General features: G+C 48.6%; 2 protein-coding genes across 4 annotated transcripts in view; both read right to left on the bottom strand.

Annotated features, from left to right (window-relative positions):
* The window catches only part of SLC6A12 (solute carrier family 6 member 12), a 38636-nt gene extending 31591 nt beyond the window's left edge, over positions 1–7045 (bottom strand). Inside the window, exons 1-2 of one of the 3 annotated variants that reach the window (XM_057390087.1) lie at positions 6841–7045; positions 2183–2301 (exon numbers count right to left, since the gene is read on the bottom strand). Coding sequence is in view for 1 of the 3 variants with exons in the window: in XM_057390085.1 (XP_057246068.1) it covers positions 4764–4804 (41 nt within the window). In the remaining 2 variants the exon portion in view is untranslated. Of the gene's footprint in view, positions 1–2182; positions 2302–4763; positions 4895–6840 lie in introns of those variants that run through there. The other 2 variants (XM_057390086.1, XM_057390085.1) reach the window with 2 other exon arrangements.
* Positions 7046–14727: 7682 nt separating this feature from the next.
* The window catches only part of SLC6A13 (solute carrier family 6 member 13), a 30246-nt gene continuing 21306 nt past the window's right edge, over positions 14728–23667 (bottom strand). Inside the window, exons 9-16 of the mRNA XM_057390084.1 lie at positions 22672–22775; positions 19848–19972; positions 19116–19228; positions 18832–18969; positions 17684–17786; positions 16979–17079; positions 16379–16549; positions 14728–15220 (exon numbers count right to left, since the gene is read on the bottom strand). Of these exons, the coding sequence (XP_057246067.1) occupies positions 15101–15220; positions 16379–16549; positions 16979–17079; positions 17684–17786; positions 18832–18969; positions 19116–19228; positions 19848–19972; positions 22672–22775 (975 nt within the window). The 3' untranslated portion in view covers positions 14728–15100. The remainder of the gene's footprint in view (positions 15221–16378; positions 16550–16978; positions 17080–17683; positions 17787–18831; positions 18970–19115; positions 19229–19847; positions 19973–22671; positions 22776–23667) is intronic.

The following is a 23667-nucleotide window of genomic DNA, read 5'->3' as shown; positions in this document are numbered from 1 at the left end:
TCAAAATTAATGCAGACTAAACTGAATCTTCTCTTTGACATTTCTGTATTATTAGAGACGTGATTATGAGACGAAACTGAATGGTGAAGAGAGAAAGCTCCCTTAGACTCAGCTAAAAAAATTTTCCTCAAAATTGCATTCTAATGAGTTACTTGAGATAGRGAAGCATATGTAAGTCCACATAGAAAGCACAGACCTAAAACAGATGAYGGGAGCTGGTAAACTATGCCAAGGAAGTCCTAAATCAAGGTACATCTAACTGGTGGCATTACTGAGCAGAAGTTGACCTTTCTAGGAGTGATTTTTTTTATCCAGGGATATACATTCCTTTGTTGAGATTAGGCAGCTACACTGGACACAAGTCTCCAAAGCAGCAGCATCTCTGCTTCCATTCCCACCAGCTGAGACTGCAAAGAAATCAGGGCTTTGTTCCTTTGCAGCAACTTGCAAATTTGTTTTGCTGGTGGTTCGATAAGTTTTTTTAATAGCACATCTCTCATTCCTTCTGTGCCACCTAAAGGAACATCCCCATCTTCAGGGAGCAACAGAGACAGCAGTCTGCATCACCCACAACACTTAACATTTCCACTGCCCCTGGATCTGCTCTGTACTATTTAAATTTGCTCTCTTTCAGGAAAAGACCAAGGTTGCCTCTGGAGACAGCTCAGGCCAAGGACCTCTTCCAGTCAGCAGCTCAGTTGTGAGCAGAACCTCATCACCCTGTCATTCTTGTCTTACAGGACCACCAAATCTTCTATCAACCCTTCGCACCAGGACAGTGCACCAGGACCAGGATGGCAAACTATTCCCCCCATCCTTGTTATGCCTGGTCTCTCTACAGTCACGTCCCTCATATCCACATCAGGGTATGAGCCACCTCATGATGAATAGGGACTACTAGGGAACCCAATTGGAAATATGTGTAGATCCTAACGTCTAACTGCCCCAGCAGCCAAGGAACACTCTGGCACTTTTTTTGGTGTAGTTTTCAAGGAGGCAAGGAGGAAGCAGAAGCAGGAGCTGGTAGGCCATGCTTGCACTTATCCACACAAGGCAGCATCATTACCAAAGTGTCTCATTTACTTCTGTAAATGAAATTATTTCCTAAATACTAACCCTCTGGATATATCAGGCCCTGGGGCAAAGAAAAATGCTTGTGTATGAAAAGATGACTTCTAATGAATGTTCACAGCAAAACAAGTAATTCTTTGACACAGGCATGTTTCTTCCCTGTTATTCAAGTGAAGAAAGGAAATCAGATCTCACAGTGTAATACACCAATTGCTCTCTAAATGCCCYAGGCAACAACAGGTTTTGTTCCCCCATCTGCTTTCCTGAAGGGCTCATTCCATTTGCTTTGCTATYAGCAGCAGATTTCCATGGACTCCAAATGGAGGACTGAGTCTCATTCAAGACATCAGCCAGTGTAAGAGGGGCTTGCAGCAAGAGCAGAGGAGCATAAGCCATAGAAGAGAGCAGTCAGGGGCCAGTGAAGACCATCCCCCAGGCTAATATACCTTCCTCTTTAAAAACATGGCAGAAAAATCCTAGTTAAATTCGAGAGGTTTTTAGAACTCTTTCCAGTAAGAGATTACACATGGGCAATACTGCAGTGGCCACAACCAGTTTCAGTGTCAAATGCAAATGCATGAGGTCACAGAGGAAGCAATATCCATTTTGTCTCCAGCCCTTGCCCTTTATGGCCTGTATGCTAGAAAGCACCTGGTATGGCTTGCATTGACCCAAACCACCAAGGGCTACAACATCTGTGGATCTACACCTGAGTGTAGAGGTGAAACAGCCCTCTAAGAGGCTTCTACAAACCTCTAACCCCACATTTGAAGAAGGTGGCAGAACCCAGGAATCAAGGGACACACCCTAAATGCTCAGCTCTGCAGCTCACCAGCAAATCACCAGCACAGAGGTGCTTCCAGTCCCAGCTTTGCCCCCTTCACTCAGCCCTCCTGCTGGGTTAGATCAGGAGGTGGAATCATCAGGTCCTCCTGCCAGCCATTTCTCAGCTTCTGCAGCCCAGGCAAGGCCCTTYTCCCCACTGCCTGCCTGCAGCAAGGCCTGCCAACTGGCTAATCAGTTTATTCCGATGCTGCAGCACAGCCTCCTCATCCCTGAGAGGAGCAGAGCTCCACGCACTGTCAAATGTGAGAGAAAAAGTAAMACGTACTTAATGAAACGTGTTTGATCTGTCACAGTCCTTGGCACATTCCAATTTGCTTCAGTCCAGGGCACATTATCAAGTACAATGATGCTTAAGTCTGGGTTTACTGAGGATTTCACAGGAACCTGTCAGGAGAAGAGTAGCTAATTCTTAGTTTTTGTTCTTTTAATGTGAGGTGGATACAAGAGCCAGCCTATTTCCACTAATATTTGTGTTTCATTTCATTTTTGTTAGACCTGTTTCACATGTGAGTGCAGAGGAAGATCACAATTRGAGAAATACCTCCTCTCAGAAGGGAATGTATGAGTGCCACCCCACAGCCTCAACCCTGTTACCAGCCTCCACCTCTGGATCAGGACGTTTACTCTGCATCTGTCCTCTGACTCCAGAATAGGCTAAYGTGAAGGATAGGAGCTGGGATGCTGCAATGAGGAACGTGGCTGGGACAAACGCAGAACAGCAGGGGAGACACAACACTTCTACCTTCATTTTCCTATTTTAAAAAGGGGAAAAGCACCCTGGCTATGAAATCAAATCTTTTCAGCTGGGARCAGATGGTGGATTAAACTGGTGCACCTAAAGTTTTGGCCCTTCATGGCATGAACTACAACTTCTCCTTTCCCAGACAAAGCCATGCAACATTACACATCCCCACTTCTTCCCTCTCTGCTTTGCCTGCTGTTTCTATGAGAAAGCCTATTCATACACCTCCTGGCTCTTTTCCTGATTTAATCCTACTGYGCCCCTGTTCTATATGTTCTCAGGCCAGATGGGGACTCAAATAACTTGTTGTTTCCAGCTAGGAACAATTTGGTTCTCCCACAGCAGTCACAGCCACCTACTGTGTTACATCCTCCCTGACAGGCAAACATTTTCCTCTCCCTTTGGATGCCCCTTTCCTTAAAACATGGGTTTGGAGTCAAGACTGTGTCCCTCACTGCTTGCCTGCATTTTTCTGCTGTTCCTGCACCAAAGTTTGCAAACTTACTGCCTGTTTCTGATTGCTCTCAGACAGGAGCTCCTACTTCTGGGAAGTTAACATCCTCCATTTGACCTCTTCTGCTATTTTATCACAATGCAAATGAGAGGAGGAAATCTCCAGAGGGAACAGTGAAACAGAGAGGACAGCAGTCAGAAATGCCTCTAAAAAGCACCTGATAACACTTATGAGAGGAAGCAGAGTGTTAGAGCTCCTTTGGACACTCATAGGTGCTGCCTGAACTGCAGAATGCAGAATCACAGGTGACAATGCTGACAGCTGCACTGCATTTATATTTCTTGGTATCATTTTGAAACAAGCAGCAACCAAGCACATAAACTGCAATTTAAGATGGGGARGGAGGAATCAGGAAGCAAGAAGACTGGGCTTTGTTACAGAAGGAGGAGCAGGAGGACACAGAAAATTCTCTGGTTTCACAATCAGAGCTAGCAGTTAGTCGRCAGCTGAAATCCTGCACTGCATTTTGATGGCAGGAGGCGGGGGCGGCTGTGGGAGCAGAGGCAGAAAACCAGGGCTCAGMGAGGAACAGCAGTGCCAAGGTACAGCTTAAGACACCAACCCGGTTAAATTAGTGTGTGGGGGCTGCTACTGGCATAGGTCATCTTTGCAAGACGGACAGGAAAATACTAGCAGTAGAAGCAAGTGCTTYCCAGCCAATCTACATGAACAGGGACGGTTGCTTCCAAACAGGAATGCTGCTGCAGAATGGCTCACTCCAGTTGCATAACAGAGAAAGACAAGGAAAGATGTAGAAAGCAAAAAAAATTACCAACTCCAAGACAACAGAAGAAAGTAAAATGGCTTTCATTTCAARCAATTGAAAGTTAGTTGGCTTCTTTACACTTTCTAATTAACTTCYAGGTTCTGTGGGCTGGAGACAATTCTCAAAGCATGTGTTCAGCAAGGTTCATGAGGCACAGGAGGCTGTACAAGAATCAGATCCTACCTGTTTTCTCCAATGTGAAATAAAAGTAATGTTTTTGCAGTCAAAGAGTTTGCTACTTACTGACACCAAAAAGAGCAAGATAAGAAGCAGCTGTGAGTTTACTAATGACACGAACATCTGAGATAAAAGATGGAAGGATTATAGAGCTTCACCCTTCAGAGCACACAGCCCCAGTGCAGGGTGGTGTCAAATGCCTCCTGCCTTGTCTTCTGCCTCCTGCCCTCTCTTCCGCTGCTGARCAGGAGAGCCTCCAGTGCCCCTAACAGTGGCTGGGCTTTCCTGAGACCAGTGACAAATCTCTTGCTAAAAGCAATGTAGGCTGTTGTTCCCATGACCAGATCAGGCTCTTTTGGTGTCCATAGCTCACCACCCCTGCTCTGGGCTACAAAGAGSTAGTTTCTTTCTCTAGACTAGAAAAAAAAAACCAAGACTGACTGATGAAGTCTATAAATGGTGTCTAAATATGACTAGAAACCAGCTTTTGCATCAAACCAGATACTCTAAAGATCGCCACTCAGCCTGAATTCAGGTAGTATCCAGTGCAGCACAGCAGGAGGCCCAGCCACAGTGGGATCCATCCTTCTTACAGAGCACCAGTGATGATCCAGCCAGGCCCCAATGGAGTCCCTAGAGCCACCTACCCGGTGACTGGAGGTGTCTGGCCGAAGTCCTGGAGAGGCATCAGGTTTGCTCAGAGGTCCCTGTGTGCAGCTGAAGCACGCAGCCAGCAGAGCTCCTGTCACTGGCTGGAAGAGCAGGGCARGTGAATGGCACAGAGGGTGAAAGCCACGCTGCTCCAGCACCCACTCTGCAAACAGGCCCCTGCACAGTGGGGCAGTGACCTGTGGTGCATCCCAGAGGTGCTCCACAGGGACAGGACAGAGGCTGCAGGATTGGACAAGGTGCCTACAGGGCTGCCAGCTCTCTGGGGCAGCAATTTCACTCAGCAAGACACCAGCCAGCTGCCCTGGGCAGGTGAGATGAAGAGATGGAGGCTGCTAGCTCCCAGCCTGGCTGCCTGCTGCCATCCCAGAGTAACCTGAGGCTGGAGGCTGAGACCTGGAGGAAAAGTGGGAAGCAAAACTATTGAAGCAGGAAAGCAAAGGAGCCAGCACTACTACTACAGTGGTTCAGAGGTGGGAGAGCAACTCAGGGAATTTGGCATCACTTTGTTTTAGGCACTTGTATCGAAACTCCTCCATGTAGGCACACCCTGCCTGACCTCCCAAAAGCACAGCCTGGGGTCACTTGCTGTCAGTGATGAGAAACAGCACAGGGGAAGAGCTCTCAAGCAAGACTTCCACAAGGCAGGCAAGGTTGAGGCATGACGCATTGCCCTATGCTTCCCAGCATGGAGGAGGAGGGGAGCCAAGAGCAGGAGAGGCAGGGCACGGTCCCTCAGCACAGACACGTGTGTGGCCAGCACAGAGCAGCAGAGCAGGGCTGCAGGGGCTCCCTGCCATGCTTGTCTGCACTCTGCACTCCCTGTTCAGCCCCGCACAAGGAGTCCAGCAYGCTGTGTCAGACCCTGGGCAGGCTCAGCCATCTCCAGCTGCTGWTCAGTCACATCAGGTGAAATCAGTACATGTGTTGAGGCACATGCTGATCCTGACTCCAGCAATGCCATGTTTTTCAGGAATTCCTGATATAATGCCACATTCCATCTGCATCCCACCTGCACCCTCCAWGGGGCCTGGTACCTGCTGTCTAGCCTGGGGCACCAAAACTTTCCTATACCCTGCCCAGGAGCATGGTCATGTAGAGACAAGGCACTCTTTAGCCTGCCCTCTGCAAGGACCACATCTGCAACCATGAGTCCATTAAAGTTGGGCTGTTGCAGAGCTGCAAAGGTCAGGTCCAAGGTTCAGCCTCTCATATCAGCAGCTGTCAAAGAGGAAAAACTAGGGCAATGGCATTTCCAGTGGCATGAGATGAAAGCCCTGATTAGTAGTGATTACTTTAAAAGCACTGTTGATTTAAGAAGACACAAATCAGGTGTTATGAAACCCTCATGTTCTGCCTGCATTTGTTCACAAATGTGCCCACAGATCCCAAGAGTTTAGCACATGCAGAAACCACGCTGTCTCCCTGCCTCACCCCTAGAGGAGCAAATTTGATGAAGTCTCATGGGCAAGAACAAGAGGAGCACTTCCAGACACATCTTTTAAAACTAAGTCTGTGCAGGGCAGCACAGGGGGAGAGAACTCATGCTGGCAGTAGATGAAATGCCTACAGCCTACTCCACTGCTAGCACCTCCTGTACCAATTATCAACCACTCACCTCTGCCCTTCATCCCTGTCCCGCTCACTCTCATCTCTCTTCTCAATCTTTCTGCTGTCTGAGTACTTCTCTCTCTATCACTCTCTCTCTTTCTCTCTGCTGCCACAACCTTCAGTACCAATTACCCATCYTTCAGCTTCCTGACAGCCTCCGAGCAGAATCTAAGCCTGTCCCTTCCTTTTCCAAAGGAACCACTGAAAGAAAAACCTCTTTCCTGAGTAGATCCAAACTGATTATTTGCTCCTTATTTTTCCATCTTGTTTTCCCTTTGCTTAACGTTGAGAAGCTTTTCCTCTTGCAGATTTGCTGGCCTGCTCTCCAGAGCACAGCAAGCAGCTGGCATGCAGCGGCTGGCTGCAGGGGGACCGGAGTCACCGGCACTCCCAGGTGACACACACATCCAACCAGATCTGCTCAACAAGCAAATCCCAACTCACCTGAACCCAGCGCAGGTCTCCCCCAGGCAAACCCCTCCCGTCCTATCCTGTCCTGTCCTGTCCCACTGGAGTCCAGGCAGGGAATCCACTGAGTGCCAAAGAGATACAGCAAGAGTTAAGGCAGAGATTACCTTCTCTCCTCCTCCTGTCCCACCCCTTCCACCAGCACCCCGCACCAAATTATCACCCAGCTCATGTGTGGGTGGTGGGACGTAGGGAAGGGAGGTGCATCACAGCAGAAGAGCTTTCTCCCCTATTCCCTTACAACATGCACCTTTCCAGACCTTGAACTGTGGCCCTGACAAGAAAGCGAGATGAGAAAGCAGCCACAGGCAGGCAGGGTAAAGGCCCAGAATTTGTAAATATCAACYACAGCAGTCAGGGAGTAACTCCATGTCCTCCTGACCTCAGCAACGCAGGGACTCTCCCCTTGCAGAGCCCACAGCATGGCCCAGGCTTGCTGCCACATGTTCTCACTGTTCTAGGGCTCCACTGCTTTAGTGAGATAGTGGAATTTCTCAATGTCATCCTGCAGAACAAATCTCCAGGGAGCACTATATTAAACCTTCTTCTGTGGCCAAGCTCAAGACTCACCAACATCATCAAGCAGGTGGAGCAAAAGGCAGAGGGTGGGTGAAGGGGGAACATGGACTCTGCGGTCACACAGCCCCCTCCCGTGCCTGTGCCATATGCTGAAGAGTACAAACACAGCTCCTGGGACAGAGCTCTGTCTGCAAGGAGAGGCACTGCAGGAGTCTTTACAGTGCTTAGGTGCTCACTAGAAGTGAACAATTCCTCTGTGCCTTTGCCCTGGCAGTTTTCTTTGTATCCATCTCAGCCTTGAAGCACTTTTCCAGAGCATCTCATGACCAACACCAGTAGCATGCATTCCAGTTACACCATTTTTCTCAAGATACTTCAGCTCAAATTTTCTTTTTCTTATAATGGTTGCATTCAATGCTATCACTGTTTTTTCTTTTGCTTTGTTAATGTGCCTGCCAAATTCCTATCAACCTTTTCATGCACCCATGTGGTCAAACCAGAGCAGCACGTTAAAAGGGAAAGTGGGACATATCCAATAAATGCTCAGCTATGTCTGGACTCACCAGAGGAGTATTTCTCAGCCTCTCAGTGGGAAACACAGGACCTGACAAAAGTCCTCAATGCCACAGTGTGGGGAAGAAGCACGTTTACTGGCCTGCACTCTATAGAGGTCGTTTGTAATGTTGTCTGTAGAAAATCCTCCACGGGTGCTAGAAACCATTGAATCAAACCCCACTAGAGCATGGTGGATTGCCCTGAGGACAAATGATGCTGGAGAGATGCRTAGGGGAATCAGCCCTGGGCAGGTGGGATCCTCAGGATAAACCACTGAGGCCAGTGCTGGAGGCAGTAGGGGAAAACAACTCCCTTTACTGTGGGGATGTTATTTACTACATCAGCTGACAYTGGGGGCAGCCAGTCTGAGCCCGTGCTTCTGGGCAGTACAAAGAGGGGCAGAGAGGCTKGGGGTGAGCAAGGGCGACAAAGGGGGCCAAGGGGCCATGAGGGCTGGGGTGACAGCTAAAGAAGGTGAGACCTCTTTACCTCTTTACAGGCAGCCCGGGACAGTGTGCAGTACCCTGTTTTTAGGATTAAACTTTCTAAGCATGCCATTTTCAAAGCTCTAGGCTTGTTGAGTGGGTTCATCCCATACACAAAGAAATACAGGCTGATTGTTCCCTTTCCAGATCTGGCAACAGCATCAGAGGGGACAGGCTCTGTCTTTTGCCTTTTAGGGGCYGTCTCCACAGTCCTGAAAGACTGCAAGATGAAGAGCATGTGCTGGCTCTGCATTGTCTCTGTCCCTGCTCACAGGGGACAGTGCCACTGCCTGCCCCATCTGAGAGGCCTGGCATGACCCAGCACAACTGAGGAAAAGGTGCAATAGAGGTTATCCAGATATGAAAAGGGGATTGAGATAAGCCTAGGTAAGCAGAGCTGACCTAAAAACTTGATTTATCCATACTGAAGTGTCTTACAGGAACATCGTGGGGTTTTTGCAAAGCTGTAGATGGGAAATGACCTGTGACATTAAGGTAAAACAAGAAAGTCAACCTAAATGAAAACTTTATMCAGCAATGTGTGAAAATCATTTTCCAGGAGGTAAAAAAAAAAGGCTGCTATTTCTGTTTTCCAGCCCAGAAGGCACCAAAATTTACACTCAGGCTTTAGAGTTTCCCACCAGGTAACAATTCACCGGGTTTTTAATCCTGCTACAGKCATGGGCACATTTATCTCACCACAGCAGCTTCCATGTGAGGAATTTCAGTAGCCTGATGACCCAGACTGAAAACCAAAAATCACCTGAGCAGCTCAGTTAGTGGGGTACAGACTATATTCAGTYCATCCTAGGACAGGGCAAGGAAAGGGATGATGCACTCCCTGACCACTAACTGCCACCTTCGCTGTCAGAGTCTGACAGCCAAGSAGGTATTCTGGGCTGAGAAGCTGTKTAGGTAGGACATGCTAAAGGAGGTGACAATCTGACTGCAGGTCACCCCATGACACAGGCTCCCCCTCCATTAGTGTGGGTGAGGGTGCTCTTAAGMACTCATCCTCAAAAGGGAAACACTGTTTGCAATTAATCCTGGAAATGTTCAAAACACTGCCCTCCCCAGGCAGCATGAACCTCTCTTAAGCCTGGGACCCCTTGTTGTGAGCAGCTCACACACCAGCAGCACTCAGATATCCACAGCCGTCCCAGGATGCATCCTGAGATACTTTACAATGGAAGGGATRGCAGCATCTGATATTGCAAGCAGGAAAACCAAGACACAAGGAAACCCCATYGTTGCACTCAAGGGTGCACAGAACAAATGGGAAAGCACTGCTGTCCGACCACACAGAGGTACCCACTCCCTTTGCAGCTGGCAGCGCAGGGCCAGCTGAATGAGTTTCTATCCCCTCCCACGAGCAGAAGAGGAAAGCTCTGTTTGAAAGGATTAGATTCCCTCAACCTGCCAGGCCCAGGGCATCTGGACACCAAGACAGCCTCCTTCACCAGCCTTTGCCCTGAGGGATGGCTAACCTCAACTTCAGATCTGTCCTACACCTCCTCAAAGGTGTCCTCCTCCCCAYCCTGCTTGCTGCCTGCCAGCTGGCAGTACCCTCTTGTCTCTCCTTTAACCATTTATTTTCTGAGAACACATGCTTGCTTTTCCCACCATCTGCATGTCCCCACCCTTTCCTCCCTTTCAGCCAGCTCTGACATGCCTGCTGAAGAGCCAGCCCAGAGCAGCAGGCTGCCAACCTCAGCCCACACCAGGGCCATGCTCCCTGGCAGCAGCAARTCCTGGGCCCCCGAGCCAGTGAGAYACAAGGCTTCAAGACAAAACAAGTCAAATCTGCCTCTAGCCCAGCTTCTGGGAGAGGTCTGTCAGCATGTCACCCTATGGGTGAATCCAAAATGTGCTTTACAAACATTAGAGGCTGCAGAGACAGTCACTGGGACAGTTGTCAGACATAGTGGAGCCTGCAGCCCTGACCATCGCCCTCACTGAGCCACCTGTGGGAGAAGCCACCTCTGCCCTCATTTTAGCAGACTAATCCCTTAGACCTTTTAACACTTTTGTTAACAAAACGGGAGAAATGCTGATTTCCCCCAYGGGCATAACACTGCTGCTTCTTAGGCTGAGAACATGCCTTGCTGACTGAACATTATGTTTGCAGGGATTTTCCCCTAGGCATTAGTATAATTTATTTTTTATGTTTATGGCTAATTTCTGCTTGAGTAAGCCTGTGACTTCTGACAACAGTTTCACTGTAACTAATCACAAGTGAACATAACCAAAGCAACAAGAGCTAATGAGGCCCCCCAGAACCCTGACGGGCTCCAGCAGCCACAGCACCACTGGGCTCCCAGGGAGGAGGAGGCTGCCAGGARCCTTTATCTTYRGAAGCATAGGCAGCATCCCTGGTAYGGGAGAGAATGAGGCAAGGGGAAACGGCTTAGGAGCCCTGAATCAGCAAAGGTGGTCAGGAAGGAGAAATGGCAATGCTGGGGAGACATCTGTAGTCTAACAGCTTCTCAGAGCCTCACAGCAATGCTCGCTCTCAATCAGAGACCAAAAGCACCACAGAACAAAGGCAGGGAGAGGACACACGGCTTGTGCCTGTCTGCTCCTGCTTCSCCTCCCTGCTTCCTCAGGGCAGCTGAGCCTGGTGTTACAGGACATGTTTGTGACCTCCAATACACAGGGCACAAGGCCACAAAGGACAAGGTCAAACGCAGGCACAGAGAGGCACCTATTGCCACTGCCCAAGGTGTTGCAACTCTGGCAGGTCACGTGGAGAAGTGGGTAACAAAACCACTAGAAACTTCTTGGAAGTAACAGCTTCCCAAATGTGCCTTTGTGCTCGCCCACACATGCTCCCTTATCTGTGCCATGCAGATCCCCCTCCTGCAGGCTGCTAACCACGTTAGCACACAAGGGCTCAGCCAAACACCCTGCTCTGTGGGAGGGATATGCTCATTTGCACTGGCTTGTAGGACACACTTAAAAGATTATTTGGGGATCTCTGCTTCACAGGATTATGTATCCCACGTGTTAACATGTTCATCTTACCGTGTTCTCTCCAGTTATGCACCATGCCATCCAACACATCCACTTTCCTTGTCACCAAAATGTGCAACACGACTCACAATACATCATTCTGCAACCACCATGGAAAAAACTGCCTTGTATGTATCACTAAAGGCAAAAGGAGAAAGGCTTATCAAGCATCTGTTCAAATACCCCAGGGTCTGGGATGCTCTCCATGACAGTAGATGTATCCTCATCCATAGGTCTGTCCCTGAGATCTGAAGTCTTTCCCTTGACCTATGCAAGCATCTCCATCCATGGACAAGGAGGGCTGAGATTTCTCCCCAGGCACAACTGACACAAAAAAGGGAAAAGCAGAGCCTGGTTTTCATGGGCAGACAGATGGACAGGTCATCCTTTCCAAGCACCAACAACCTGGGGCAGAATCTCAGGGACATCTTTATTTTCAGGTGAACTTCTCATTTGAAAAAAAGAAACAAAACCAAAAAAAAAAAAAAAAAAAACCAAAAAAAATCCCAAACCAAACAAATAAAAAAATTACCAAAAAACTCACCAAAACAAAACAAAAAAGCAGCAACAGAGCAACCCATGAAAAAGTAAGTCTTTAATCTCATGCCCATTAACCCAGAAAGTGATGGGTTGACTTCTCAGGCTAAGCTGTAGGTTTTGGATTCTGAAGGTAGGAAATGTCCAATARCCACATATCTCCTGTTTAAAGGGATACCAGCATTTCCCCAGCTAGGAAACACATGAGGAGAAATTCCAATTCCACAGGCTGCAAGGATTACTGGGCTGATCTTGGATACAATGAAAATTCCTTCCACCGTATTCCAAATCATAAACAATCACCATATGCTGAAATCACCATATTCTGGATTTCACCAAAAACTCCCTCTAAGCATGGGGTCTTTAAAAGTGCTGCAAAAAAAAAGTCATGTCTGGAAATTTCAAATATTAATTTAAGATTTAGTTCATCAACCTTCTCARTGAGCAAGATAGAATAGACTTGATTCATATTTCAAGCCAATTGTCATCAAGTCTAATACTTTGTCTTAAAGTCTTGTCAGAAACAAGACATTTAGTTAAGAGTATTCAGCAAAACCTTTGGTTCTCTTTGCTTATCTGACCTACCTAGCTCGTCCAAAGCTTTACAGCAATTGGGTCATGTAAGAACACAGGCTTGGGAGGTTTTCTGGCTCATATATAACCAGATCAATAAACCACATGCCCAATTCACTGGACATCAGTCTATTTTGAAACWAAGCCAGTCACAAGCCTTTCAGCAAACTGACATTTTGCTTACATGCAGCCAAGCAGACTTTTTACATCAGCCAGATTTTAGAGATAGCTGGGGACAATTACTGTTTTCTATTACGGTTAAAATCTCTTCCGAGTGGGACAAACCTCTTACAGATATTACTGGAAAATGAAAATGTAATTCTGTTTAAGGTTAAAATTATATTAATAAAAATATCTGCTGCTGAAACTTCTGTATTGAACTCTGTATTGAACTAATTTCTAAAAGTTATTTTTACCAGTCATTTCCATATCCAAGTGGCAGGGCAGTTCGTTGACTCCATCTTTGTGCACCATGATGTGTGTGGGTCCATCACGTTGTGGGTCTCTTCCAAAAGGGGCTTTTCMCTGGATTTCCCAGTTCTTTCCTACCCTTTGCTCACGCATGAGCACCATGAAGCACAGTGGTAGTAGGGGAATCTGAGGCTTCGAGGCTGTCCATGAAAATCTTGGCAGCCAGTTGTGCTCCCAACTTCCCAGTGTTCTCCAAAAGCAAAGAGACACGCAGAAACCTGAGACTTAGAAATGGGTGCTGGCCCAACAGGGGCAACCCATGGTTGCACATGCAGCCCAGAGAAAGGAACCCACTCCACCTCACCTGTGGAAAACAGGCTGGGAAAAGYGAAAACAGGCTGACAATGACATGAATTTCCACAGCCTCTCTGGAAAAGAGCCAGTGAAGCCCCAGAATGCCACRGATCAGCTCCCTCCTGGAGGTTAAATCTGCACCACCACAAAGCCTCTCAGCAGTAAAGGCCCTCAGCACTTGGTGCTTTTCGGAGTTTCACGTTGGCCATATGCAAAAGTCCATAACTCCTTTACATCATCGACCTGCCTCCCATCTCAGGTTGCCAGGCTCCAAGAACACTAAACTAGGTAAAACTAATCCCAGGAAAACCAACCTCAGGAAYTTATCACTGCCTAGAGGCCTCAACCGCACCACACCGGGGAGCGCCGCTCTGAGGGCACCGCACCCTGTGGAAGGAAAATGTCTGCACAGAAACCTTCTCAGGCAGCCGGGAAGGAAGAGGGCGGAGGATGGCCGGGCTGGGGTGACCCCGGGGTGTCGTTGTCACCCAGCCGGGTGTCRCTGTCCCCCAGCCGGGTGTCGCTGCCCCCGCCTGCCCACAGGGCCCCCATCCGGCGCGCAGGCGGTGGCTGAGGACCTGGGGCCACCTTGTGGCTAATGGCGCGGATTGCTCTAATTCGCTTTAATTTGCCTTAATGCCCGCCTTCCTCTGCCCGCGGCAGCAGAAGCCTTGACCCTAGTGTGGTGCCCACCAGTGTCCTTGTGTGCTTCAGGGAGCTGAGCGCCTCYGGCTGCTGGCTCAGCTCTGTCCGGGCTCCAGCTTCCTCAGGGTTTCCTGGGAGCCATCCAGCTTCCCAGGGTTACGTGTCCTCTGGCTGCCCTCCTCAGATGCTGGGGCTACAGCACTTAAAACACAAGCTCTTTGAGTTTTATTTTTTTTTATCCAAACAGCCTGGAAACGAGGGGCTCTGTTTGTCGACATAACAGACAGATTCCATTTTCACCACTCAGCCCTTTTTCCATTCACAGGAAAACTGAAATGACTGGCTCTAGAGCAAGGCGGTCGATACGAAAAATACCTGTAGAGGTGAGGGAGAGCTTCTCATCATCCCTCACTTGCAAGAAGAAAACACAAATCCACAGGCTCCTCTCAGACCCCAGGAGCARTGATTCATCAGACAGATGACAATGAGCTGGCAATGGCTCCAGCACAAAGTGGCATTGCAATGTTCTCCAGGCTACCTCAGGCCCACCACTTTTAGGAGCCTCTGAACCACTGTTCTCTGTTTTCCTTCCTACCCTAACCAAGCTTCCTCTCYTCTGGCCACCTTCCCATATCACTGTGTCAGTGCAACAGAGATCGAGACCTGGATGCCCAGCACAACTCTGCTGACACACATCTCATCTAACATGCTGCTGGCAAGGAATTGCTCATGGGACAAAACTGAGACAGAGCAGACCTAGTCAGGAAAAACATAGATTTAATAGAATGAATGGAGAAGCTCTCGAAGTCCACACTGGAGCCACAGCTYGGAGACTCTGATGCTCTTTATTCCATGGTCAGTCCTTGCTTTCTGCCCACCAGAAACCTGGGGATGWTCAGGAACACTGGTGCTTGATGTGCCACTTCAGAACTCTCTTCAGGGAGAGAATTAAGGTGCATTGCTAACTCCACACAGACCATCTCCATGGCAGCCTCTTCCTCAGTCCTTCAAATATTCCAGAGAAGGGAGCTCAGCCCAGAAATCCCTCTACTTCTTGGCAAGTGAWGTATCCTTGCATTATCCAACAGGTGGCAAAGGCTGTACAGAAACCATCCTGGGAGGAGGGAGGGAGAGCCACACTGGTCCTAGCAGTGAGATTCGAGCTCTGTCAGCATCAGGAGGCCAGCTCTGGTGGAGGGAAGGGGCTGTCCTGTGCCTGGCCTGGAAGGCAAGTCCTCAAGTGGGCAGGTAAGTTGGCGGAACCTCTGGAAGGCAAAGACAGGCACTAAACATTGCTGCAAGGACAAAAGGTGGTCTGGGCCCCACCCCKGCCAGTCATGAGTTTCATTCAGCCAGCCAGGCCTGGCTGCAGGTCTGGTCCCTAAAYGCTGGAGATGTCCAAAGGTAGGACAGTCCACACTTCAGAAACTGAAGGGATAAACTCATCTTCCAACCACTTGTGCCAAGGCAAGCACTGAGCACGTGAGATATCTAACACATAGTAGGAAAGCTCTGTCCTCTATTTGCTCCATGTCTGGGCTAGAAAACAGTCCAAAGAAAGGTTGGTGACCAGGTACCTTCAGGTCAWCCCCTCCATTAGCACAGACTGCAAGGGAAAAGCCTGTGCACAAAGGATTGACTTTAACTGGGGCAAGTGCACAAGTGCATTTATTCTCAAATCACATYATGCTGGGTGGCCTGTGCCATGCCCCTGCAGCTGGCTCCCACTCTTCCCTGTGTGCTGGACACAGGGGTCAGGGGCCCACTGCTGTCACAAGCCATTCTTGAACACTTGCAGGAGGCAGAGAATGAGAGGGATCCYGGGGGTTTGGGACTGTTTGTGAAACCTCCCCCTGAAGCCATGAGCTGGGGCAGGGATGGGATGATCATCAGGAGCAAGGCCTGGTTTCCAGCTCCCTGCCCCTGGAGTGCAATCCAGGGCAACCAGTAATGGATCACAGCAGCTCTGAGAGCAGGGCAGACCAAGAGCACTAAGATTGTGATGAGAACTCAAAATTCTCTGTGATTACCTCCACTCCAACCCTATGGCCTCAGCATAGACTGGTGAACATAGCWGACCATAATGCTCAGGGGATCTGGAGCTTTCTCAGAGCAAGCCCTCAAGCCCCAGTTAAAGGCAGCATGGAGAACSTCTTCATTTAATGACCTTTTTTCCTGGTGGTACTTGCAAAGAGACAGAAGAAATAAATCAAGGGTACCAAGAGACAGCAGCCAGCTTGGAGCAGCCCTCCAGCAAAGCAGAACTTAAAAAAACCCAAGTCTGTTATAGCAATTAACTCATTCAATTGATTTATTCTGGGCTCCTTGCTAATTAATCTGCMACACACAGATGATTCCACAGCAAGRCTGGAGTTCAACACAGAAGCACAGCCCATGCCCTGATCCCAGAGCACCAACCTCACCTCTCTGAGGGAGCCTTTGATGGTGGAGAGTTTGTAGATGATCCAGAGAGGGATGCACACCATGGAGGAGAGGGCCAGCAGCCAGCCCAGGGTGTCWCCCCACCATGGGTACACATATTTCTTGTTGTATGTCAGTGGGGTGTATTTGATCAAAGAAAACAGGAAAGTTGCCTGGCAAGGTGAAAGAGACCAAGAAAAAAAAGGGGAAAAAATCAATACYGTGAGCAAAGAGAGGTCTTCCTGGCAAGTAGACATCTGCACAAAGCCTCATAATAACAAGGAGCACCTCAGGGCAACAGAGGAGACACCAGTTGAACAGGGGTTGCTGGGACAGCCTCCACGGGCAACACTGGTCATGGCATCAAGGAGCTTGTCCCACCAGCAAACACCTCTGTCACAGCTGAGCACCTCTCCATTGTGGAGCCCTACACCTGGTCCCCAAAGCTACAGGCACAAATAACAAAAGGCCCTCATAGTACAGGCCACAAAACCCCCTACACAWATGCACATCCCTCTGTACATATGGAGGTCTCTGTAGCTCAGAGGCACCCAGCTCTTCCCATCTTCCTCCCCACARCTCTTCCYCCCATGTGCCCTCACCATGCAAACYGCAGGGGTGATGAAAAGCCAGCAGTATTTGATGATGGGCCACGGCCGGTAGCCAATCATATCTTCAATGTTATCGTAGAAACGCTCAGCACCTGCACAASAGGGTAAAGAAAGGATCCCTCACTGCCATCAGGGAAGGAGGGCAGCAGGGTCTRCTTGTCCAGAGTCCTGCTTCACCACTCTTTGGGTTCTCACCAGAAAACAAGTCCCAGCATAGCCAACAGTCCTGTCAGGGAGCTCCTCAGGAGTGTGGCCAGGTTCAGTCTTTGTCCTGGACTAACTTCCTTTCTCCCCAGAACAGCTCAGTGGGTCAGCAGAGTCAGCCCCTCAGCATTTCACAGGCTGAGCCTGGGTTTTATCCATCCCTCATGAATATCAAGGCTAAAAGAGGGCTCTCAAAAATGCTTAAGAGTCTCAGAGTTCTTTTATACACTTTTCAGACAGCTCCCATTCCCCAAGGAAGGAGGGCCCCACAAGCACTTAGCAATGTGCAGGGGATGTCTGCCAAGCAGACCCCCAGGGTGTTTCTGTGAGGAAGTCTCTGCCGAATGAGCCCAGGAGCACAAAAGCAAAGGTTTAGATTCTGCCTTGTGCTGCAAAGCAGTTACCAAGTTGAGCTACAGACCAGCATTTTGAGGAYGAACCAGATGAGAGCCTGAAAGGCCAGAGCTGGGAACCCCCCCAGTTAATACTCACCATAGACCCAGGCAATGCAGAGAGTCTCGAAGATGGCCACAAAGAGCAGGCACATGCCACTGGCAGCATAGTAATCAAAGAGCTGGAAGACATACATCCCACCCTAGGAAGGGCCAAGTGGGCAGCAAGGTGAGAGAGAGAGGAGAGGAATCAGGCAAAGAGCTAAAGCCAGAGCAGGAAACAAACTCAGTATCTTCCCCAGAGCTGCAGGCATCTCCCTCCCTGGGACAGGGTTTTAGCCAACAGCAAAGGGCATGTCCCTTGTGCCCGAGGCCTGATGGAGACATGAAACCACTGCTCTCAGGAGTCTCTGCAACCCTTCATTTCAGCACAGGGGAGGGCAACTGACTGCCAGAGATTGTGGGATTGTTTTAGAAGACAAAATCAAGGCAGCTCTTGTAGCTGGAAGCGAGGATGGAAACCTCCTTAAGACCCACAGTCTATCTGATTTACTTTCAACTYCCAATTTACAGGGAAATAACTGCATGCAGCCTGGCTGTTTCACTGCTCACGTCTTCAGGCCTGCCTACTAAACAGGACTGTGGGTATGTCCAGGCACCAGGTTGCATGTACAGCATCGGGGATAGCTTTTTCAAAAGTTATGCCCAAATGAAAACAAAGGGCAAAGGGTATCCTGGCAGCATCAATTCACACACACATACTGCTAGGCCGAGTTAAAGGTTTTAAACAAGAACAGTTTAGCTCCCAGGCAATTRATCACAAGGGTAACACAGAGGACATCAGTGTAATAAATAAGGGGTTTACTCAGGCCTGATAAATTTCCTTATACRAAGTGTTCCTGTAGCCCCATTCAGGAGGAAAGAGGAGGACAAAGGCACTCCCCTTACCCTGCAACAGGCTACAGCTGTAAAGGTTTGGTTTGTGTATAGATAAATTTATAACCAAAACATAGGCTGTCCAGAGCTCCAGCTATCAGTCTGAAGTGGCAGGACTGTGACTGGCACAAGGGGTAAGGGCTGGAAGAGAAAATGCGAATGGCATGAGGAAGGCAGGGCAGCCTCCTGCCAGCACAGGGCAGCAGGATGGGACTCAGCAGCAAGCTCTCGGCCCCAGTATAGATCCCACAACCCACCAGGTCCCAATCTGTCCTATCAAGCACCGTGCAGGTGGGTCTGAGCCCAAAATACCTCCGTGAGCATCACCAACCCAACCAGATAYGAGAGGATGGAGACCAGCAGGATGAGGGTCTCCCGGCGGTTCTTCTTGCGGAAGATGGTGGGGTACATGTCCACAAGAGCTGTCACAAGACTCTCCACACAGACAAACTGCAAAAAGCAGAGATCCCACCTATGTCAGCCCATCCTGAACAGCTTTCCAGCCCCACTGGCTCCCCCTCAGCCAAACTGAAGCCTGTCCTGAAGAGACGGTGGCTTTTGTCTGGTAAGGARTTACCCTGCTCCTGCAGCTTTACCTGGCTGTCCAGTCCCAGCAACACAACCATCAGGAAGAAGAAGCASGCCCAGAGTGGGGAGAAGGGCAGCATGACTACAGCCCGAGGATAGGCGATGAATGCCAGGCCAGGCCCTGCAGGGAGAAGGGCTTTCAGAGCAGGCAATGGCACGGCAGCAGCTCCGCACAGCTGKTTTGGACCTGCCCAAGGCAGCCACCCAGCCAAGGCACAGCTTGTGGCCATGCAGCCTCTCACTCCAATTACACCCGTGCTGTGCATGAAACTCAGGCTCCTGGAACAGCCAAGGAGAAGCAGGAAGGGAGGGATGGGGACACAGTAATCTTTAGCTGCATCACTGTTGCAAGGACTGGGAGCCAGGGGAAGCCTCTGAGCCCAGGGAGCATAGCACAAGCCTGGACAATACGGTGCAGTCACCACAGCACCCTCCCCACAAGAGAGACCAGCTGCCTAACCCCAGCTCTTGCCCTTAGAGGCACCTTATATTACTATTTTTATTATTATTATTATTATTATTATTATTATTATTATTATTATTATTATTATTATTATTATTATTGAACCTCAAACCACAGCCAGTGCAACTCAATATTTCACAAGTGTGCACTTGTTTGTCCCTGCTTTTAGGAGGCAGAGAGCAAAGGATGGGAACAAGCAGCTGCAGGCATCCCCCTGTCGCTGGGGCCTCAAGTGGCAGCACCCCCACAGCCCCATCCCATCAGGGTCTCCACTCACCTGACTCGGCCACCTCAGCRATGGGCACACCCTGCTCTTCTGCCATGAAGCCCAGGATGGAGAAGATGGCAAAGCCAGCCACAAAGCTGGTGCCACTGTTGAGGAAGCAGAGGGCCACACAGTCCCTGGAAGAAGCGGGTAAAACATCAGCCAGGAATGACCCACACCCCATGGCAGCCCCCCAGGGCAACACTTGCTCTTCTGGCCCAGCCACTGTGTCTCTCCCAGCACACCTGCAGCTTGGCTCAGCACCAGCAGCTGCAGAAAGATGCTGCAGGGTGGACAACACAGCAGGACTCCTCCAAGGGAAACCTTGTCCAAGGATGGCATAAAGATGTATTCTTCACCTAAGCTCTTTGCTTGTGAAATAGCCTTCCTATACAGCTAAATGCCAGAGGTTTTTTCCTTTTTTTTTTTTTTTTTCTCTCTCCCCTGGTCCCTTCTGTAGCAGCATGTAACAGCTTATTTTTGTCTGAGAAAGGAACATGTTTTTTTTCCTTAATAGATTTCTCAGATCAGTTACAATCTTCTGGGTTCTCAGYACTACTAGGTATCTCCTGGTCTTTGCATTATGAGAAAAAAAGATAATCACAGCYATCCAATTTATTTTCTCTGATCTATTCCATTCTGTCTCTGTTTCATCTCCTTCTCATCCATCAGCACTTTAAACTGAATATCTCTTATCTATCTAATTCCTTTTCATGCTCCAGTCTCCCTAGTCCTCCTGTGACTGCAACCCTGGGGACAACAATAACATTTGCAGCATCATTCTGAGATATTCTGAACCAAACTGAATGCACCCCTTCTGGCATTTCATGGCCTGCTCTGACTTTATTAAATGCTACACTGCAAATCCAGTGCGATTTTTCTGTATCAGTCTTTAGTTTTATAGCATTTTTGGGCCTTGTGCTCCTTCTTGCATGTTAACTAGGTCTATTCTTGGTCTGCAACATTTTCAAGAGAAAAAGTACAATTCATGCAGAGCCCCTGCATCATACAAATTCAGATTATTCCTTCCAAAGCACAGCTCTTCACGTTGTCAAGGACTGCACAACACCTAACACYATTACTCTGCCTTTGCATCTCCCAACTGGAAAGGAAGGTCATGCTCCACCTATCCCAGCTACCCAATGGAAAGCCCCAGGCAGAACATCATTAAACTTCCTGCTCTCCACTCAAATTACATTTTCACCAATTTTATACAAATTATCACAAGTTTCAAATAGTTCCTTGTCTTTCCTGGTGTTTCTCTCTCTTTTCCCTTGATGCATGCACAACAGATCAAACCCTCCTTGGAAAGGCATGGGCTGGAAGGTGCTCTTCCCTTATCTGAAAGGTGGGAAGGGGTGTCATGATAGAGAGAAAAATGAGGGGATGGTCAGATCAAAAAGATCTCTGCAGATTCACGTCTGAAAGGGAGCCGAGCAAACCTGAACAATTCCCTTGCTGTGACAGGAAACAAKAAAGGGTCAATGCTGTTTGATGCTATGTTGGACCACTGCCATATGAACAACTGTTCCTACTGCCCATATCTTTTTCTCTTCCAGGTCACCAAAGGTCATACCTGCCCTAGGATAATAAAGTGGGGCACCATGCTGATGTCCCTCTCCCCTGCTGAATCCTGGTTCTGTCTTCTTATCCAAACCATGCCTGTAGAGCACAGGACTAACTCATTAAAACTAGGTCCGTGTCTGGGAACAGGCTAGTTGAAGGTTTGACAMCAAAACTAAGAACAGCATTCCTAGAAAAGCCAAACAGCATAAAGGATCTGTGTGCAGACATCTGTCCCCTTTCTATAGCAATTTGCAGCTGCAGTTACAAAAAACTCTTTACAATCTTTGCTTTTGAGCAGCCCCTTTCATCATCTCYGTGGGCCATACTAGATTGGAGATGCAAAGGGCATCCTATCCAAGGWCATGTTGAAGGTCAGAGACAGATCCATTATCTCTTCTTTTCCTACAGCTTTTTCTCTCAAAACTGAATTTGGGAGGAGGGACATGAAAAGTAAGCAGAGTCCCAGCCCAGCTGCTCTTGGAGAGGCTGCCCTGCAGCAGGAATGAACTTCTCCTAAAATGAAGAGAGAGAAAGATGCCAAGCAAGGATCATGTAAGCCAGTGAAATGCCTGGACCTTTGATGGCAGCAACCACAATTTTGAATTCAAAATATGGAGAAAGAACTCCAATCAGCAGAAAAAATGTGAGAAGAGAGGCARCCTCTTCCTCTCATATGAGCCTTTTAGCATCAGGGATGCAACTCCAGATGTTGAATAGACCTACTGCAAAATGAGTTTCTCTTTATTTGATGCCTTCAACTTGGCAGCCTGATCCCATTTGGCACCCTGGTCCATTTCTGCTCCTGCAGTCCAGCATGCAATAAACAGAATTCTCACCTGCAGGCTCATTTGTAACCATAGACAGCACACAGGAACCCAGAGCACTGACAGCTGTGCCCGTCACTGTGTACAAATGAACCWCAGAAGGGTAAATCACAAGGTGAARTAAGTCCAGCTGAGAACCATTASATTTCATAGTKCTGCTTCCCCTATKGYTATTCATGCACCCATATAATAGGGGAGGTGGTAGTGTGGGGTCACAAAGCTAGCAAAGAGGGTCTGGCTTTGCTGGCGTGGAAGAACAGACAGACAGAAAATTCCCTTGGGCATAAAGCACACATAGCTGAATTTGGGAAGAAAACACCTGGAAAGAGTTTTTCTATGCCTTGAATAGAAACAGAATTCATGACACTTGCAAAGGCCAGCAGCCTCCAGCAGATCACTGATGTTCAGGGAGGGGAAGACTCGAGGCAGAGCTGTGTTCCAGTTACCTGTAGCAGTTGTTATGGTATTTGTTATAGCTGCCCAGAGCTGTCAGGCATCCCAGACAAATTGCATATGAAAAGAAGATCTGAGTGCCTGCATCCATCCAAACCTGCAAGGAAGATGCAAACATAAGGTAAGAAGACAAGACCAGCACAGTCACTGCACAGATGGGAAGAGGCAGAGCCYGGAGGCTGCTGTAAGCACCAGAAAGGCCAGGGATCAGAAGGTCAGCAGTGCTCAGCATTGAGACAAGCCTTTTCTAGAGACAGGCTGTGCACTGCTAGGAATTACAGTGCTCAGTGAGGCACCCACAGGAGACAAGAGTGCTAAAGGGAAAGGACACATCAGGACCCTCATCCACCCAAAGCATGTGGAGCTCTTCATCACCACCTCTTTCTTTCTTTCTTTGACAAATCTGCAGCACCCTGTGACATTCCAGAGCCTTCCAGCAGCAGGAGACCAGATGAACACTTTCCATGAGAGGAAGGAGCCCTCTGCCACCAGAGGAAGGGTATTTGATTTGGCAAKCCTGGTCTTCCACTGGCCAGCACARGTTCATACAGCTTGTGGTGGTGGCCCTTCCCTCCAACATCTAATATAAAGACTCCAAAACTTAAAAGAAATTCAACTGGAGAGGAGTATTAAAAATAAACAGAGTTGACTGCAAAAGACAGCTCCTAAAAGAACATACAAGAACACTGTTATTCCCATGAGGTGCTTTGCTCTCACTGTCAATAACACATCCCAGTGCTCTAAGGCTGACATTTGTCAATGCCAAATTGCATCTGAAAGCCTAGCTGTGTGCAGCCACCAATTCAGCCACTGTCACTGCCTTCTGCAAACAGCAGCAAAAGCAGGAACCAAYGGTGAGGAATGAAGCCATGACAAAGATTATTAAATAAACCTCTGTTCTCTAAGATCTTTTTCCCCAGGGGTTTTATAAAACAGAGATAAGACAATCATTCAACTAATGCTGAAGGGTAGTCACATCCTTGAGACAA

The sequence above is a fragment of the Malurus melanocephalus genome, unplaced genomic scaffold (assembly GCF_030028575.1).
Source record: "Malurus melanocephalus ecotype Western Australia unplaced genomic scaffold, MMel_1.1 scaffold_22, whole genome shotgun sequence".
NCBI classification, from domain to species: domain Eukaryota; kingdom Metazoa; phylum Chordata; class Aves; order Passeriformes; family Maluridae; genus Malurus; species Malurus melanocephalus.
This window is presented reverse-complemented; position numbering and strand designations above follow the sequence as displayed.